This window comes from Parus major, chromosome 26 (assembly GCF_001522545.3).
Source record: "Parus major isolate Abel chromosome 26, Parus_major1.1, whole genome shotgun sequence".
Taxonomy (NCBI): domain Eukaryota; kingdom Metazoa; phylum Chordata; class Aves; order Passeriformes; family Paridae; genus Parus; species Parus major.
The window spans coordinates 186,197-206,138 of NC_031795.1; the positions used below are offsets into that span (position 1 = coordinate 186,197).

Consider the following 19,942-nt stretch of genomic DNA (forward strand, 5'->3'; position numbering starts at 1 on the left):
CGGGAATCCAAGCCCCGCCCCCCAGGCGCTGGGGGTGTGGCTGGAGGTCGCTGTGGGGAGGCGGGCGCGGGGCCGGAGCTGCTCTGGGACCCTCCGGGATTCCCCGGGATCCTCTGGGATCCTCCAGCCCTGGGCCCTCCCGCCCTGAACCGCGTTAAACCTCCGCGGACAGCGGGCAGGGCCCCGCTGGGAGCGGTCCTTGCGTAACCCACCCGTCCTGGCCGGCGTTATGTAAGCAGCCCCGTGGGGCGAGGAACCGGCGCCGCGCCCGCCGCCACCGCAGCCCGTGGGGAAGGAGGTAAAGGCAGGAGCCCCCTCAGGGAGAGGTGGGGGCCAGGCTGGCCCGTTCGCCCCCAGCTGCTGCGGGACAGGCGCAGGGGCCGCCCTCCCCCGCTCCCTCCTCGCCACTCCTCCCTGTGTGAGGGGTCCGGGCAGGAGGTCCTGTAGCCTCAGCCCCTCTCCCCCACCTTCCTTTCCCCCCGTGGGTACAGACTCTCGGTTCTCCACCCGCTGCAGGAGAAGCCCCATTCAAATCCCTCCTCTTGGATGGATTTGGAACTTATTTTCTCCTCTGACTCGATATGCCATTTTCTTGCATCAAAGCTATATCCATTACCGTGGTGAATACGTATTCAAGTATTCAAGCAGGGAAAATAACTTAGAGGTTGGAATCAACAGTAGCCTCAGGTCTGGCTCCGTGTGGAGAGTGGCATTATGGAACCAGACTTAGGCCAAACTTAAATTCTTACATCACAGTTAAGAATTGTTCTCAAGTCTATCAAATCAGAATAACAGTAATCAACTTAATGGTGATAATTATTCCACTTCCCAAGCCTAGACTGTTGTTTCAGAGAGCAGGTGTGAGGCTACTCTCTCCAGATGTCTGAACCTGTGTTTATCTGTTTCATTATTACTTCTGAAGCAGCTGGGATATAGTCAAGGAGCATTTGACAATGGAGAGTGCCCCACAGAGGAAATTAAACTGTTAAAATTTTGTCTTCCCAGTTCGTAGGTCTTGGTCTGTCCCTGCCCCATCTGGCTCTGCCAGCTCCAAGGGCCAGTGGGACCAGAGAGGAGCTGCCTGCAATCCTTCTTCTTGGGAGTTACATAAAAACTTGAGTGGCTTAGACCATCTTTGATGCAGAATCCACCTCAGTGCAGATATTTATGGTATTTAGGGGTGTTTGAACCTGGTCAACTCATTTCTGGATACCTGTAGGGACAGGAGCAGCACAGTGGGTTTTGGATAGTGCCACTGACAGCCCTTGCATCCTTCCAGCACATTCCTGCCTGTGGAGACAAATGCTCAGCAGTGGGAGAGCTGGGATCAGTGACTGTGTGACCTCCTCCTTTTGGGGTGATGGGTTGTAAAGACCCTGGACAGCATCAGCTGTGCAGCCCTCAAAGTAAGGCCTGGTTTTCCCTTTCTGTCTTGGTGCACCTGTCCCAAAGTGCAGGGATGAATCCCGTGTGAGGTGTATCTTCTGCCTGCCTGGCTGATTTTTGGGGAACAGATGTGATCTGGTTGTGGCAGGGAGTCTGCCCAGCCTTGCTGGGTGAATGGACTTGAGTCACTGGTTTCTACACCGCCCATGGCTTGGACAGGTGATCCCCCTCCATTCCTTTCCACCCAGCAGGGGATCCCAGCTCCTCACCCAGCTTTGACATTTCTTTGGCTCAAGGCTCCCTCCCTCCCCAGTGACCTTCAGCCCCTTTTAATGGAGCCCCTGCTCCTCTCATCCTCTTTTAATTAAATCCTTGTCCCCCCAGCTCTGATTCTCCCAGTCCCCTTTAGTGTGATCCCCAGAGCTGCCCTTAACTCAGACCCTACAGCCCACCCAAGCCCTGACCTGGGGCCCATCTGTCCTGTGCCCAGTCCCTGTTGTGGTGTGATCCTGCTCCCTATTGATTCTCTGGAGATGCCATCACGGGATGGGGTGGGTTGGATCCCAGCCTGGGGATATATCCTGGGGCCATCCCATGGGCTGTGTGGGGCACTGGGCTCAGAGCAGTCCCAGGTGTGTGAGACCAAGGGGCAAAGGGTGAGTGTGATCCCACAGACATCGTGGGGTGTCTGGATTTGGGGTGACCCTGCAGACCATGTGGGCCCACAGGGTTTGGGACAGCCCCAAAGCCTGTGGGGGGCTTGGAGCCCCTGACTGGGGCAGTCCTTCTGTGAGGCTAGCTGGTGCATAGGGTGCAGGGGACTCTACCAGCACAGTTTGCATGGTTCAGTACCCAAAAATGTCAGCGGGGTGCTCCTCTGAGCAGCAGGAGTCATCTTGTTTTTCTGGTTCTCCCAGGAAGTGGGTGCAGGGCAGAGCACCTCACACAGCCCAGCCCTGCCTTGGGCTGCACCCCATGCTCGTGAGTGTGGGGCTGTACTGGGGCGTTGTAGCAAAGTTGGTCTGTCTGGGTGCTGCTGGTGCATGTGTTTGGGAATGGAGAAAATCAGATTTCTGGAAAAGCTGCTGGATGTGGGTTAAGCAGGGACAAGGGCTGAGTTGCCTGGTGCAGCCATTAGTGAAGGGCTGAGTGAAGCTGTTTGGCTGGAAGAGCTGAGCTGGATTAAAGGTTGTTTGGTTCTTTGCTAATCCCTAATCTCTTAATTCTCCTCTGAGGGTAAGGCTCAATATTGGTAGCAAGTGAGGACCCACCTACAGTTGGGTCTTGAACTTTCCCAATTTTATGTGGGAAAGGGAGTTTAGGAGCTGCTGTTGGGCTTCTCCTTTCTTCCTGACATCTGCCGAGTTCATTGTCCTGAATAGGGCAGCCAGAGCTTGGGAGCTGCCTCCCAAACTGTACCCTGAGCCACTTCAGGCTAACACCCAAGGTCAGCGCTCCTGACAACCCTCTGAACTCAGCTGACCTGGCTCAAAGGGGAGTAATGTATGAACCAAGAGTAGGTTTGTGTCACTACCACACCCAGCTCTGCTCTGGAGGCAGGCTGTGAGGGCTGGGGATAACCCAGAGAAGAAAAGGGGAGACCTCAGAGCCCCTTCCAGTGCCTAAAGGGGCTCCAAGAGAGCTAGAGAGGGATTTTGGACAAGGATCTGGAGGAACAAGACAAGGGGGAATGGCTTCCCACTGCTGGAGGGCAGGGTGAGATGGGATATTTGAAGAAATTCTTCCCTGTGAGGAAGATGAGGCTCTGGTCCAGGTTGCTCAGGGAAGCTGTGGCTGCCCCATCCCTGCAAGTGTCCAAGGCCAGGTTGGATGGGACTTGGAGCAACCTGGGCTAGTGGAAGATGTCCCTGCACATGGCAGGGGGTAGAACAGGATAAGCTTTAATGTCCCTTCCAACCCAAACCAGTCTGGGATTCTGTGAAATCTATAAATTCAGATGTCTCCTCCTAAAATCACCTGGAAGAGGGAGTATTGTATTAGGTCTCTGATGAGCTGATTGCTCCTGTGGACCTCCTTTAAATCATGATTTCCAGAGGCTTTGCTGACAGCCACATCTGTGGGGTTAAAAAGTGTTAAAAAGCCCTAAATGGAGCTCTGGCAGCTCTATCTGTTTTGATTTCTTCCTTCTGGTGAGTGTTATTGGGATGTAATTTAATTGAGGGATTTAATTTTGGAATTTGAGTGACTCATTTGTGGGCAGAGACTATTCTCTGTGGAGCTGGGTGGTGAGTGGTGGGACCAGAGGAGAGGTTTGGTCTTGTTCCTGCATTTCTCTCTCATGAAAACTTACCAGAGCAAGAAGTTTGTGGTAAAAACTGCAGAGTTTTTTTTTTTAGCTCTATTTCTAATTGTTAATGGACCTTGTTCTTTATAGGGGTTTGTTATCCTGGAGCCCAAGGGTTCCCTTCCTCCTGTAGGCAGCATGCTGCATCGCACCATTCACCTTTTCCGGAAGGAGCTGCGGCTCCACGACAACCCAGTGCTGCTGGCTGCCCTGGAGTCCTCAGAGGCCCTGTACCCCGTGTTCATCCTGGACAGAGCATTCCTGACCTCCTCCATGCACATTGGGGCCCTGCGCTGGCACTTCCTGCTCCAGTCCCTCGAGGATCTCCACAAAAGCTTGGGCCAGCTGGGCTCCTGCTTGCTGGTTATCCAAGGGGAGTATGAGGCTGTTCTTAGGGATCACATCCAGAAGTGGAACATCACGCAGGTGACGCTGGATGCAGCGATGGAGCCGTTTTACAAGGAGATGGAGGCCAACATCCGGCGCCTGGGGGCAGAGTTGGGCTTCGAGGTGCTTTCCCTGGTGGGCCACAGCCTGTACAATACCCAGCGGTACGTGACTGCCTCAAACCCACAGGTGTTTCCAGGAAAGTCACTTGACAACAGCAGAGGCCAAATGTCTTGGTTTTTCCTTTGGAGAAAATGTTTGGACTGTCTGAGGTGAAGGTTTGCTGGAGAAACTTTGTGTGTTGCTGTCTTGGGAGGAACAGAAGAGATTGTGCACAGGTTTTAGGGTTTCAGCCTAAAGAGCTGGTTCATTTTTTCCTTTTGGGCAGTTTAATTCATCTAAAGACTTACTCTTTTAAATAGAGTGGAAGAAATTCTCTAACATACTTAATAGGACTTGTAAAAGTTCTGTTAAATATGATAAAGAGTTTTTGGTGTTAGATTTTTTCAAATTCTTTCAGAACAGCTTTCACTGGTGTCTGAATACACTTGGATCCAAGCTGTTACCTGTGCTGAATGACTGAAGATATTAAAATCACTAAGAAGGAAAGCAGTAATAACTAAGCCAGCCCTAATGCTCCAATTGTGCAAAACCCCTAAATTATGTAAATGAATGGATGTGTATAACTTGCTGTCTTGAAGCTGTTTGCACAGGTGATTGCTCAGAGAGGACAGTTATTTACTTTTTACAAAAAAAACGGTTTTTTTTGCGACATGAGAGGTGTCCCACACCCTGCCCTGTGTGTTCTGGCTGTGCAGGTGAAGCCATGGCTGCAATCCTGATCCCAGTTTTGTTGTCTTAGGTCCTGAGAAACTGCTCTTGGGATAGATGTACATTCACCCAGGAGAGTTTTACTTGTAAAATCTGTAATTTCCACAATCACTTGCACTAATGGAGTTGTTATAGCCTGTGGTGTCACCTTCTTGTCCACTGTCAGTTCCAGCTTCTTCCTTGGTTCCTGCTGTGTGGAAAGAGATCTTGTTTTTTTTTTTAAGGATTTTGGACATAAATGGTGGGAGTCCCCCATTAACTTACAAGAGGTTCCTTCACATTCTGTCTCTGCTTGGTGACCCTGAGGTGCCTGTCCGAAACCTCACAGCTGAAGACTTCCAGTAAGTATCAGCCAGTGAGTGGGAATTGCTGGTCCTCTTTCTCTGCCCAAAAGAGCAGCCAGGGCCAAATGATAATGAGGCATTTTAGATGTTTTCTTGTTTTATTTCTGTGCATGGAGGGTTATTGATTCTATATAAGGGGATGTGACTGTTGGGAGGGGAGAGCAGGTGGTGGAATGGTCTTGTAACTTCTTTAGTCTGTTTTTCCTCTCTCTGATTCTACTGTACTTCTCCTCCCACGTGGATTTCCCAGTCTCTTCTGGGCTGGGCTCCTTCAGAATACCCCTCATGGGGAGTTCTGGTTATCTCAGTTCTCTGGGTCAGGGAGAAAACCCCAAAGCTCGTTAGGATCTTGTTTCTCATGTTTATTGGGATGTTATCACAAAACTTGGCAGGTCTCTCCAGACTTTGTACACAAGCTCAAATCACTACAACCTGGCACATTTTGTCTCTGATGGCACAAAATGGCCCCAGACTGTGCAGCCTTTTTATCTTTATAATTATTCTTACCCAATTAACAATAGACACATATATTATTTTTCTTAATGACCCAATGACCTGTGTGCTGCACTGTGGCATTTTCTATCCAATCACTGCCCAAAAACCTCTAGAGGAAAAACATGAAGAAGAAAGAAGGACAAGAGACGACACTCTAAATCCTCCATCTTCTCTTCTGCTTTCTAAACTAGTTTAAACTCTAAACTTACTTTTTCACCCAGTGACTTAAAAGACTCTCTAATCTACACACTCACACTTTTAGCTTTTTGTTTTCATGTATCACCATGAAAACATGCCCATAAATTTCATGTTCTGTGAAATTCAGTGTTCTCCTGGATGTCAGAGCCAGGCATCATTGACAAGGGCTCACACTCTGTGTCTCAGACTCCAGCAGCTCTGACAGTCATCTCTTTTGGTGTTGTGCAGCAGATTTCCCACCATGTGGGACAGCTCACAAAATAATGGTTGGATTCAATAATTCAAATGTCTTTTCCAACCTTAATGATTCTGTGATTCCATAAAAGTCTTAAGCTTTTGCTAAGGCTCTTTGAGAAAAGCTTTTATGAGATGTCAAACTCCTACAGAGGCAAGCCTGGGGAATTTACTCAAAGGCATGTTCTACATTTCTCTCAAGATTTTGGACAAGAATTGGATGAACCACTATAGGTTTTTTTTACACAGGAAGTCCAGTGGAATAATCCTACTGTTCCCTCCTGGCTTTAATCTCTCCTCCCCTCTGCCATATGAGAAAGAGGGACTGAGCTCATGTCTCCCAGGACTTGAGAAGAAGCTCAGAGTCAAGATGTCTTGTGTTTAGCTCTGCATGAGGGGAGGTCAGTGATCCAAAGGGAGGTAAAGGAGGCAGGAGAGAGCTGGAATGGGACTGCAGGTACTTGGGATTCAATGTCAGGTGCCTCCTGCATGGCCTCAGCTCAGTGCCACCAACCCAGGCTTGGATCTTCCCATCTTGGGGGAGTCCTGTTAATTCCTGATCTTAATTCCTAATGTTGTCCTCAGACAGTCTGATGACAGAACTCGTGTGAGTACTGGGATCTATAAGTTCCTATATTTTTTTCTAGTACTGTTTTTTTTCCCTTTCTTGCCTAATTTATTTGGACTTTTAAAATTAATGCTGATGAGAGGTAAGTGTTCACGTGCTTCCCAGCAGGCCTGAGCTATGACAGTGCTCTGAGAGCTGCACTGGCCCCACCTCTGTAGGTGTCTGCAGCAGGGCTAAGCTCAGGTTTGTCCAGGTGAGTACAAAGATCTGTTGGTGTCTGAGCTCCTTCAGGGGTTGTGAGAAATCTCTGTGGTACCAGCACTTCCTTGGGCCTCTTCATCTGTGTTTTACAAGGGGGAAGAAAACCCAAACTGATACTCTTCCAGTCATATTGGGAAGCCACAGCAGCTGAGGCTGAGGAGATGTGGGGGGACTGCTGAGGGCTGTGCTCTTGGAGAGCCCCCACCTTGGTTAGGAAGGAGCAGCCAGAATTGCCCAGGAAGCTGATCTGCCTCCTTCCCTATGAAACTGAGAGAGAGCAGGTTTGGATTAGATGTTGGGAATAAATTCTTCCATGTGAGGGTGGCGAGGCCCTGGCCCAGGCTGCCCAGAGAAGCTGTGGCTGTCCCATGCCTGGAGATATCCAAGGCCAGGCTGGACAGGCCTTGGAGCAACCTGGCCCAGTGGAAGGTGTCCCTGCCCATGGCAGGGGGTGGAGTGGAATGGCCTTTGATGTCCCTTCCAACCCAAACCAGTCTGGGATTCTGTGAAACCTGTCCAGAGTGACCTCTCCTCAGAGGCACAGGCAGCACCATAATTGTGTTTAGGGTCTGAGGAGGCTCTTGGTTCCCTTCTAGAACTTGAGTATTACATTGCTGGGAGCAACTGGAGAGGAGCTGCCTCTGAGACTTTGGTTTGGGATGGGAACTAAAAGGGGTTTGGGCTATGGGTGCAGCTGACTTCTCTGAGCACTGTAACTTGGTGGGACTGTTCTTCTTCCCTGAGTTCAGGCTAGAATTCGCTGGAGCAATTGCAGGATGAACTTTTCCAGGAGAGTACAGCCTGGGATTTCTCGCTGTGCTTTCATTCCCTGTGCTCTGGTTGGACTGTGATGGAGGAGGCTTGTGTGTGCTACGGACAGGGGCTGCCTCCTTCTCCTGGCTCCTGCTGCTCCTTTCAAAGATTTTTCTGTCTCACCTCAGGAGATGTAGGGCCCCTGACCCAAGCCTGGCTGAGTGTTACAGAGTGCCTCTCCCTGTGGATTTGAAGATTTCCCCAGAGAGCCTTTCCCCTTGGAGAGGAGGGGAGACTGAGGGGCTGCAGCGCCTGGAGCAACACTTGAGTGACCAGGTCAGTCCTGATGGAACACAGGGGATGGCAGTGGCTCCAGGTGGGCTGAGATCAGAGCCAAGCTTGGCTTGGAGGAGGGTGGCAGCTTGGGTTTTGTTTTCCTTGATTTCTGGCAGGTGGGAGTGTTTTCCAGGCACGACATCAAACAAGCCCCGGTGATAGCGAAGCCAGTTCCAAGAGCTTTCCTCTGTTTATTACTGAACATGTGTCATCTTGTGCTGCCTGAACCCAGATTTCTGTTTTCATTTCAGGGCTGGGTGACAAGTTTTGCTAAACCAAGGACAATCCCAAACTCGCTGCTTCCAAGCACCACAGGCCTGAGCCCATATTTCAGTACAGGCTGTCTGTCAGTTCGGATGTTTTTTTATCGGTTGTCAAACATTTATGCTCAGGTAAGCAAATAATTGGTCCTAAGTAAGTAAATCCAAAACTGTGGCATGTCTGGTATGGGAGGCAGGATTTAACACTTGGATCATCTTGGTAGAGATTTTGTGTATCAAAAAATGCTGCTTTGTCAATGTCTTCTCACAGTGTCCCATGGAATCTGTGGAGTGGCTGCATGTTCTGTGAAACACCTGTGAATGTCTGCAGCTCTTCCTAAATAAGTTTTAGAAACATGATACTCATATTCTAAATTCATATTTTCATCAGGAACTGTAGTGACAGGACAGGGGGGAATGGTTTCAAACTGAAAGAGAGCAGGTTTGGATTAGATGTTGGGAAGAAATTCTTCCATGTGAGGGTGGGGAGGCCCTGGCCCAGCCTGCCCAGAGCAGCTGTGGCTGCCCCATCCCTCAAAGCACCAAGGCCAGGTTGGACAGAGCTTGGAGCAACCTGGGCTAGGGGAAGGTGTCCTGCCCATGGCATGGGGTGGAATGGAATGGGCTTTAAGGTCCCTTCCAACCCAAATCATGGTTCTATGAATAGGGAACAAGCAGACCCAGGATCAGCAGGGAAGCCCAGGAAAACATTACTAAAATTCAAGGATTTGGTTTGTCTAGTGGTTAAGGGAAGTTTTTGATATTTTTATACAGTTTTGTTTCTGGAAATCAATTGGTTTTGTCTTAGACAAGTTTTAATTGTAGTATAAACATAAACCACTTTCAGAAATCTTGTTTGATTCTTAATAAAAATTGAGCTTGAAACCAACCCAAGAAAAACCCAGGTCCTCCTTTACCTCCATTTTAAGACTTTCTTTTGAGACACGATTGAGCCACCTGAATTCAGTTAACACATTAATAAACATTAATAAACACATGCTTGGTGTAAGAAATCCCGGTGTGAACTGTTTTGGAAGGGAGGTGGGGAATGTTTGAGGTAACACTGAGGTCTGTCAGTTTGGCTTTGCTTTGGGCCAGACAGCATTGCATCAGATCTTTGATTTCCTTGACTTGAACGCTAAAGTGCCTTGAAACCAGTATTGTAGTCAGATTAATCTTTATTTTTTAGGTCTGACTGCCACAAAATGAGTGAGGCTGTGATGATATGTGTGATCTGAAGCTGTCACCTTGTGTCTTCCGCAGGCAAAGCACCACTCTCTGCCCCCAGTGTCACTCCAAGGGCAGCTGTTGTGGAGGGAATTTTTCTATACAGTAGCATCAGCAACCCCCAACTTCACCCAGATGTCTGGAAACCCCATCTGCCTCCAGATCTGCTGGTACAAGGACGCAGAGAGGCTCGACAAATGGAAAACGGTAATGAGGTGCATGGCCACAGCAGCTGCATTGGAGCTTGGAGCTTTCCTCTTCTCTTGATTGGTCCCTCCTGGTGGTTGGAGGGGGTCTTGCAGTGGTGTGACAGAGCTGGGAATGTTCAGCCTGGAGAAGAGAAGGCTCCAGGGAGACCTCAGAGACCCTTCCAGTGCCTAAAGGGGCTCCAGGAGAGCTGGAGAGGGACCTGGGACAAGGGATGGAGTCACAGGATAAGGGGCAGTGGCTTCCAGCTGACAGAGATCAGGCTCAGATGGGATAGTGGGACAGAATTCTTCCCTGTGAGGGTGATGAGGCCCTAGCCCAGGTCGCCCAGAGCAGCTGTGGCTGCCCCATCCCTGGAAATGTCGAAGGCCAGGTTGGACAGGGCTTGGAGGAACCTGGGATAGTGGAGTGTCCCCTTGCCCATGGCATGGAGATGCCATGACATGTCCCCATGCCCCCAATGTCCCACCCTGTCCCAACATCCCACCATGTCCCCATGTCCCACTGTGTCCCCATGTCCCACCACGTCCCCATGTCCCATCATGTCCCACCATGTCCCAGCGCTTCCCAACATCTCCCACCATTCCCCCACATCCCATCAATCCCCTCCCCCAAACCCCCCAGTTCCGGTTCTGGCGCTGGTTCCGGTTCCAGTTCCGGTCCCCAGCCCCGGTTCCCAGTCCCGGCTCCTGATCAGGTTCTAGATCGAGTTCTAGATCACGTTCCAGACTCGGTTCCAGACCGGGTTCCAGACCCGGTTCCAGACCCGGTTCTAGATCGGGTTCTAGATCAGGTTCTAGACTCGGTTCTAGACTCGGTTCCAGACTCGGTTCTAGACTCGGTTCCAGACTCGGTTCTAGATCGGGTTCTAGACCCAGTTCTAGATCAGGTTCTAGACTCGGTTTCTAGATCAGGTTCTAGATCGGGTTCTAGACTGGGTTCTAGATCTGGTTCTAGATCAGGTTCCAGACTCGGTTCTAGATCGGGTTCCCGTTCCGGTACTGACCCCCTGCAGGAGCAGCCCGCGGGCAATGGAGCGGGCACAGAGCGCCAGGGACAGCGAGCACACGGCTGTCACCAACACGTCAAACGCCAGGCACCGTGAATTGTCACCTGTGAGGGCGGGGACAGCTGGGGTCACCTCGGGGACAGCCAGGGTCACCTTTGGGGACACCTTTGGGGTCACCCTCAGGGTCACCTGGGGTCACCTTTGGGGACATCTTTGGGGTCACCTGGGGTCATCCTCGGGGACACCAGGGGTCACTTCCCAAGGCCTGGGGACATCCGGGGTCACCCTTGGGGCCAGGTGCCACCATGGTGTCACCTCTGCCAGGCATGGCAGGGTGGTGGCACTCCCAGGGGACACCCCCACAGCCCACTGTCACCCATTGTCACCCATTGAATTGGCTTCAGTTTCCCTTGCCAGCCAAAGCGTCCTGTGATTGTGTGAAAGCAGTGTATGAGGAGGGAGCTGATGTCCTGTTCTGCTGCAGGCACAGACAGGATTCCCATGGATCGATGCCATCATGACCCAGCTGCGCCAGGAGGGCTGGATCCATCACCTGGCTCGGCACGCTGTCGCCTGCTTCCTGACACGGGGGGACCTCTGGATCAGCTGGGAAGAGGGAATGAAGGTTCACTGCTGGCTCTTATTTCCCTCTGTTCTGCCTGGCCCTGGGAAACACTGCACTGCCCGAGTCTAGCAGTGGAGATTCTGCAGAGCAGAGTTTAGTTCTGCCCCTTCCTGTGGATTTCAGGGTTTATGGAATCTCTTTGTCACTCGGTGCAGTTGTGAGAGGTCATTCCCTTCCCCAAATCCTCGTGATTTTTGGATAATGAGGATACCGGTGGAGACAAGCTCAGTCTGTAGCAGAGTTCCAAACTCAGAGTTTCTGGGTTGCTCTGTCTTTGGAGAGCACTCCTGCTGTGCCTGTGAGGAGGCAGCCCAGGCCCCACAGGGCTGTGCTTCCAGCAGCAGCCCCCACCCTTCCCCTCCCAGCCTGCTTCTGTCCACTTTTTCAGAAGTAGCCATTTCAGGGGTGTTTCTCTCTTCCCCACCCCTGATTTGCAGGTGTTTGAAGAGCTGCTTTTAGATGCTGACTACAGCATCAATGCTGGGAACTGGATGTGGCTGTCAGCCAGCGCCTTCTTCCACCAGTACACACGGATCTTCTGCCCTGTCCGCTTTGGGAAGCGCACAGACCCCCAGGGTGACTACATCAGGTCAGGGGACTCCCCATCCCACCACCTCCCTGAGAGCTTCCCAAGCTCCTCTGATGGCAGGAGCTGATGAACTGGATCACTTGGAAACACACACATCTGTTAAACAGGGCTCATAAGCAATGGTTTGTTGAGCACATGAGGAAACTGAGTCATGGAGAAGCAGAGAGATACCTGTCATTCCAGGTGATGGCTGAGCAGGGCTTGTGTTCATTTGTGAGCACTGGTTGCCTCCAGCACCGTGTTTGATCAGCAGGCTGGCTCCTCTTTCCAAAGGATTTGAGTGGAACTTCCCACAGCTTCTCTGCTCCAGTCTGCACTTTGTTTCTTGCTTTTCATAGAATTCTGGGATGTGCTTGGAAGGGACCTTAAACCTCATCCACCCCCTGCCATGGGCAGGGACATCTTCTACTGTCCCAAGGTTTCTCCAAGCCCTGTCCAGCCTGGCTTTGGACACTTCCAGGGATGGGGCAGCCACAGCTTCTCTGGGCACCTGTGCCAGGGCCTCCCCACCCTCAGAGGAAGAATTATCCCAATATCCCATCTAACCCTGCCATCCTTTAGTTGCACACACATAGGTTTTGTTTTCCACTCTGAGTCCTCTGTGCTTCAGAGTCTCCTTTCCTTGTCTCTCCATAATGTGCTGAGGGGCTCTCTGAAAGCACTGGGGCTTTCCTGGGCTCTCTGTGTTAACACTGAACAAAGAGCTGCATTTCCCCACATCTCTTCCTCCCATCCTGGCTAGATTTGGGTATTGCCAAGGAGAAGCCTGTGCTGAGGTACCTCACAGAGAGGGACAGAAAATGACTTTGCCATTCTGCAACAATTCTTTAAAATTAGTTTGTTTTTTAAATTTATTAATGTTTAGGATAAAATGTCAGTAAAAATGTTAAAAACAGATTTTGGATGAAATCAGAAGAGAAGTACTGTTTAAATCACCCCATTTATTCTATGCTGCAAAGTTAACTTTTGGAAGATATCATCTATGGAGGTTTGAGAACATAAACCAGATTTTTTTGTGGAGAACAAATCAGAACTTTCCCATGGATTGTAATATCAATATTAACATGGCACAGGTTGGTTTACACTTCTCTGAATGCATGAATATTTGACTGCAGGATTATAAACCCCCCTATTATCCCTGTTTTGTAGGAAATACTTGCCTATACTAAAGAACTTTCCCTCCAAGTACATCTACGAGCCCTGGACTGCATCTGAAGAAGAGCAGAAGCAAGCAGGATGTATCATAGGTGATTCATTTGCATTCCTTGCTAGGGATTTTCCTGCTGCTAACTATCCAAAATAGATGTGTTTGAGTTGGAAGCATCACAAACCATTTATCTTCTGAAAATGGATGAATCCAACAGCCTTCCTGCTGTTCATTCTCCATTAACATTTTTTTATTGGAGTCTCATTTCACAGTACATACTTTTGCCTCAACTTTATGTCCTAAAACTCTTGGATCACTCTATGCTTTTTCCTTTGAATTTATCCATCTTGGATGCTTGGCTGCTTTAAATAGTATCTGAACATCTTGTGCTTTTACTCCTGCTCTAACACATCTTTGAAGGCTCTTATGTCAAAGTGGGAGCTCTTCTCTTTGATGGAGAGGATTAGGCACTTCCATTTAAGAAAAGCTGGAAGTGTTTCAAATCTGGGGAAAATGTCCTTGCCAAGTGTGGTAAAGGCTCTGTCTCCACATTGCCCAGGTCAGGACTACCCCTTCCCCATGGTGAACCACAAGGAAGCCAGTGAGCACAACCTGCAGCTGATGAAACAGGTCAGAGAGGAGCAGCACAGAACAGCCCAGCTCACGAGAGGTGAGAGGTGCTGCAGCACCCAGGTTCCCTGTGCTGTGACACTCGGGCTGTCCCCAGGAACCCAGGGCTCTGAGGCTTGGCTTTGAGTGCTTTTCCAGCTTTATCCTTCCTTGGATACCGACATCATGTGCAGCTCTTCTGGTTGCTGTTAAAACACTGTCCCATGTGCAAGAACCAGTGTGAGCCTTTTCTTCCTTCCCTGTCCCCTTGGAGCACCCCTCTGCCTGCAGCCTGCCTTCCCAGAGCCAGCTCTTCTCCACCTGCCCTGACTCCCCAGCCCCAGGCTGGCTGGGTGTGTCCCCAGAGTGCAGAAATCTCTGCAGCTCTGCCCTTGCCTCTTGTAAACCAGAATATTCTTGTTTGTCCTTGGTGCCATGATCTGCCCTATGCCATAGCAGATACTGAGATTCTCACTGAGCACAAAACTCTGGAGAGGTGAGTTGTTCAAAGAAATTTATCTTTTGGTATGGTTTTCTGCATTGCTCAGTCCAGTGGATAACAGGTTATTATCAGGTAAGGGTAGAACACTCAAACTGTGCTGAGCCTGAAGTAATTAATTAATTAGGTATTTCCAGTCACACAGCTGTGTCACTTATGGCACCTGTGCTCTTAAAATTGAAATCCCAGGGCCTGTGCTGAGCTCAGAGGAATCCTTCACAGTAAAACATGGAATCTCAGCCTGGTTTGGGTGGGAAGGGACATTAAAGCTCATCCAGTTTCCCCCCCCTGCCCTGGGCAGGGACATCTTCAACCATCCCAGGCTGCTCCAAGCCTCATCCAGCCTGGCCTTGGGCACTTGCAGGGATCCAGGGGCAGCCCCAGCTGCTCTGGGCAGCCTCTGCTGGGGCTCAGCACCCTCACAGGGAAGAATTTCTTCTCAACTCACACAGGGTGGAGTGAAATGAGCTTTAAGGCCCCTGCCAGCATAATCCATCTTGAGATTTCATGATTCTTGTTGCCTGTGAACAGAAGCATTTTCTGATACTTTTTATCTTCACCTGACTGAAGTCAGGGAAGACTTTAAAAACTTTATTCCTTCTTTGTTTCTTGCTGTAGATGATGCAGATGACCCCATGGAAATAAAGGTAAAACGTGACCGTTCTGAAGAAAACATTTCAAAAGGAAAAGTGGCCAGAATGACAGAATAAACCAAAATTCCCTCAAGGGTCACCTGCTGGGTACCAAGAAAAGTCAAGAGGGGAGAGCCAGGGGTCAGCTGAGCTGGCCAAAGCACTGTCCTCCACACTTGGCCCTGCTAATGGTGCCTCTTGTTTGTTACCTGACCTTAGGAGACCTGTTGGATCTTGAGTGGTTTTACTGCAGTTTTGGATGGAATTGTTTATTTCTGGAATTGTTGAAGCTGTTGGCTGAATGCAAGATGTGTTTCATGCACCTGTATAAATAGATTTTGTGTCTCAATGTCATAAGACTGTGTGTACATTAATGTGGTTGCACATTAATGTTAGGAGCCTTGATTTGCTTGCCTTATAGAGATGGACACTTAGGGATGTTCAGATTATTTCAGTTCCCAGTTTGGGGAGGCAGAGCAGAGTGCAGCCCCTTGTACCTTGTGTAGTTTTAAAGTCATAAGTAGGAATTATTATGCATTTTAAGGACAACATTGAAAATATCTCACCAAATTAGGCCTAATACACAACTTTATCACCATAATTGTCTTCCTTGGCTGACTAGAACTGCAGGGTAGAGATCAATTCTATCATGTACCACGTGGAAAAAATTTCCCCTCCCATGGAAATGTATTGTTGTGAGGTTTGACAAGGCTGGATTAGTCAATTGTGGTTGTTGGTGGGGAGTGCAGTGGGGTTTTCATGGCTGCAGGTAGCATTTTGGGTTTGGAAAGAGATAAAGCTTATTTCTTACATGAACAATACAAGGGCTCTGGATCAATCTGTTATCACAATTGATATCCATCGGTCCTCTCAGGAAACCTGCCTGTCCTCCCACCAACACTGTCCTGTTTGGGATGGATGTTTATGGGAGAAATAGCTACGTTTTACACTGATTCAGTTTTCCTGGGTAACCAAACTGTATTCTCTCAGGCTTCTGCTGATGGGGGAAGTTCTGAGTATTAATCTTTGATATAAGTTTAATATAGTCTTTTAATAAAATGTTCTGAGTTTTTGTATCTAAAAAATGTGTCTGAGATAAATAGAAATCCTTTCCCACATCTAAACTTCAAGACCACAGAAATCTGTATCCTAATGTTTTTCATTACATTACATGGTTAAGTGAGATACCACTTTAAAAAATGAGATTTTGAATTCCAAGTAATTTACTCCTTATTTTATTTAGTTCATTAACAGGAACACTAATTACCCTGCTCTATGCAGTAAACACTGGTGAGAGGCAGTGGAGCCAAGGCATGGGACTTTTGTCCACAATAAATTTTTTTCATGGTTCAAATTGTCCTGTCAAAATTGCAATTTTTCATTTTACTCAGCTGATTTTCCCTAATCCTGAAATTTCAAGCACGATGGTGATGGATCCTCAACCAGCCCATGGCATTTCAGACTTGGGATGAGTTTTGAATTTTAATTCTTTGTGGTTGAGTGGAATTGGATGAAGAAATACCTTGAACAAAATGAGCACTATGACCCAGGATTTTTGGACCTTACATAGAATTTCAAACGTTCATTTGCTTAATGTGTAGAAATCAGAAGTGGAAGGTAAAATTCTTGTGAACCCTCATGAAGTCTGATTTTGTTTAAGATAATGGGATCAACTAATCTCAGCCTGGTTTGGGTGGGAAGGGACATTAAAGCTCATCCAGTTTTCACCTCCTGCCGTGGGCAGGGACACCTTCAACCATCCCAGGCTGCTCCAAGTCTCATCCAGCCTGGCCTTGGACACTTGCAGGGATCCAGGGGCAGCCACAGCTGCTCTGGGCAGCCCCTACCAGGGACTCTCCACCCTCACAGGGAAAAATTTCTTCCCAATATCCCATCTAACCCTGCCCTCTGCCAATTTTATGGTTTAAAAACTCTAAAGTAGGTTTTTCAATGTCTAATACCAACTCTACCTTTCCAAGCTGCAAAACTGGCAGTGAAAAATCACTCCCAAGCAGTTTTGTAACATCCCAGAATCGCAGGATGCCAGACTGGTTTGGCTGGGAGAGACTTTGAAGCTCATCCTGTTCCACCCCTGCCATGTGTTGATGTGACAGGGAGCACCGTGCCTGGCCACACTCGGCTGGTGGCTCTGGGCTCTCGTGGTCCTGGTGCGGCACCGGAGCCACGCGGCTGCCAGAGCTGCTCCTCCACATCTGCAGAGCAGCCAAATGTGCCCCAGCACCTCCTGTCCTTGCAGCAATCCATGGGTGCTAAAAGCAGAGTTTGAACAGGTGACACCAGAACTCTTCCCTTCCACAGAACAGAAAATCACGGAATCACTGAGGATGGAAAACTCCTCCAGGATCATCGAGTCCAGCCTGTCACCAATCCACACCTTGTCAACCTGGATAATATAATATAATATAATGTAATGTAATGTAATATAATGTAATGTAATATAATATAATATAATATTTAATACATAATATAATATAATGTAATGTAATATAATGTAATGTAATATAATATAATATAATATTTAATACATAANAATATAATATAATATAATATTTAATACATAATATAATATAATGTAATGTAATATAATGTAATGTAATATAATATAATATAATATTTAATACATAACATAATATAATATAATATATAATATAAATAATGTAATATAATGTAATGTAATATAATATTTATACACAATATAATATAATATAATATATAATATAAATAATGTAATGTAATGTAATATAATATAATATAACTTAATATAATATGTCGTATAATAAATATAATATAATATTTAATACATAACATAATAGAATATAATATAGTATAATATAATATAATATTTAATACATAACATAATATAATATAGTATAATATAATATAATATATAATATAAATAATGTAATATAATGTAATATAATATAATATAAAGAATAATATAATATAAATAATATAATATAATATAGTATATAATATAATATATATAAGATAATATAACATATATAATATAATATAATATATAATATAGTATAATATAATGTAATAAAGAATATAATATAATATGTAATATACAATATAACATACTATAATATAAATAATATAATATAATAAATATAATATAATATAATAATATAATATAACATATATAATATAAAAATAAATTTTTATAAATAAAGAATAAATAAATAACATATAAAAATAAATTATATAAATAAATTTTATATTAAAATATGAAAATTTCCCATCATATATAAATACCTTAATAGATGCATTTACATGTACATTGTGTACATGTACATTCATGTCTATAGGTCCATGTTTTTAGAGTCTCTGATTCCCTTTTATCCTGATGTCACATCATCATAAAGCAATTAACAATATCTAATGTGATTTGTGCTGCTTTCTCTCTCTCACCATTTTACACACACTCATTTATAGTGCACTCCCAGGGACTCTTTAATTTCTCTGTGTAACTTCAAAAACACAGAATATATAACAAAATGCACAAGATATTTTGTATTATTTGTACTTATATTTACTAATAATCTCAGAGTCATCTTACTGTTTGCTGTTGGGTACTGCACACGCTGCTGTGTTGGAACATTATCTGTAATTCTAGATTACTTTATATTTATATTTACATTTATATTTATATTAATATTTATATTTATATTTATATTTACATTTATATCTATATCTATATATTTACATTTTTATCTATTTATATTTATATTTACATTTATATCTATATCTATATTTATATTTACATTTTTATTTATATCTATATCTATATTTATATTTGCATTTATATTTATATTTATATTTACATTTACATCTCTATTTATATTTATATTAATATTTATATTAATGTTTATATTTACATTTATATTTATATTTACATTTATATCTATATTTACATTTACATTTATATTTATATTTATATATCTCACAGCCCCACAGTCTCCTTTTGTGTACACATAAAAGCATACATATTATGTATACATATTATGTATATTTGTAGTCTGTGCAGGCTCTGTATAACATAATACAAAACTGTATTTACTTCATGTAACCTGTAATATAGATTATATAAAATGTAAGAACATAATAGTGATATCATTTTATTATGTTTGATTATAAATTTCAGTATTGATTTATTATTTACTTTTATTTCCATTCATAATTTTACCACAATTAATTATAATTGTGCAATTATAATATTACGTGATTATATTTTATTGTACATAATCTGTATTCCATCTAAATCTCACTGATAGCACTCGGTGTTATCGCGCGTGTGTTCACCCAGCGTGACGTCAGCATACATTATATGTACACATAGAATGTATACATATTGGTCCTTGCATACATTATAACCGACATCTGCATATGCAAATTGCCTGTTCAAACACCCGCGCGCACTCAGCGCCGCTGTCCCGCGCCCGGCCCGGAGCCACGGCACAGCCGAACAGGCCGCTCCCGGTGTCGGTGCCGCTCCCGGTGTCGGTGCCGCTGCCGGTGCCGCTCCCGGTGCCGGTACCGGGACCCCCCGGCCTCGCCCCGCCCACTTCCGCCCGCACCGGAAGCTCCGCCCCCGCAGTGCCGCTCGCGGCCGCCGGGCGGCGCCACTTCCCGGAAGTGCTAACCCGGAAGCGGCATCTCGGAAGCGGCGGTGGGAGGGGCGGGGCGGGCGGAAGTGACGCACACGCGGAGCCGCGGCGGGGCCGCCCCGCCATGTCGCGGAGCCCTGAGCAGCGGCCGCAGTTGTGAGTACGGGCGGGCCCGGGGGTTCGGCTCGCAGGGACGCCCCGCCAGGTACGGTCCCGCCGCTCTCCGCCCTGCCGGGCCCCGTGGGCGGCAACGGGAGGGCGGGAGCGGCGGCGGCCCCGGCGGGACGGGCGGGGGGCAGTGGGGAGGGCGTTGTCCGTTTCCTTCCGTTCCTTTCTTATCCCTTCCTTTCCCGTCTCTCCTTCCTTCCTTCCTTCCTTCCTTCCTTCCTTCCTTCCTTCCTTCCTTCCT

At 46.7% G+C, this 19,942-nt stretch overlaps 2 protein-coding genes across 7 annotated transcripts in view; both read left to right on the forward strand.

Annotated features, from left to right (window-relative positions):
- Nucleotides 1-33: 33 nt before the first annotated feature.
- Nucleotides 34-16,256, forward strand: LOC107214980 (cryptochrome-1-like). Of its 2 annotated transcripts, XM_015650874.3 has the most exons (12): nucleotides 34-298; nucleotides 1,280-1,406; nucleotides 3,782-4,242; nucleotides 5,134-5,250; nucleotides 7,951-8,098; nucleotides 8,350-8,490; nucleotides 9,622-9,792; nucleotides 11,286-11,426; nucleotides 11,864-12,015; nucleotides 13,165-13,262; nucleotides 13,722-13,832; nucleotides 14,889-16,256. In XM_015650874.3, exons 3-12 carry the CDS (start codon nucleotides 3,830-3,832, stop codon nucleotides 14,978-14,980), a joined length of 1,584 nt encoding a protein of 527 aa, XP_015506360.1. In that variant the 5' UTR covers nucleotides 34-298; nucleotides 1,280-1,406; nucleotides 3,782-3,829; the 3' UTR covers nucleotides 14,981-16,256. The 2 variants fall into 2 exon arrangements, with proteins under 2 accessions (XP_015506360.1, XP_015506359.1); XM_015650873.3 differs by lacking the exon at nucleotides 1,280-1,406 and having other exon boundaries at nucleotides 35-298.
- Nucleotides 16,257-19,592: 3,336 nt separating this feature from the next.
- LRIF1 (ligand dependent nuclear receptor interacting factor 1) overlaps nucleotides 19,593-19,942 on the forward strand; it is an 11,659-nt gene continuing 11,309 nt past the window's right edge. Inside the window, exon 1 of one of the 5 annotated variants that reach the window (XM_015650590.3) lies at nucleotides 19,593-19,689. In XM_015650590.3, the coding sequence (XP_015506076.1) occupies nucleotides 19,658-19,689 (32 nt within the window). In that variant the 5' untranslated portion in view covers nucleotides 19,593-19,657. Of the gene's footprint in view, nucleotides 19,739-19,942 lie in introns of all 5 variants that reach the window. The other 4 variants (XM_015650583.3, XM_015650585.3, XM_015650584.3 and 1 more) reach the window with 4 other exon arrangements.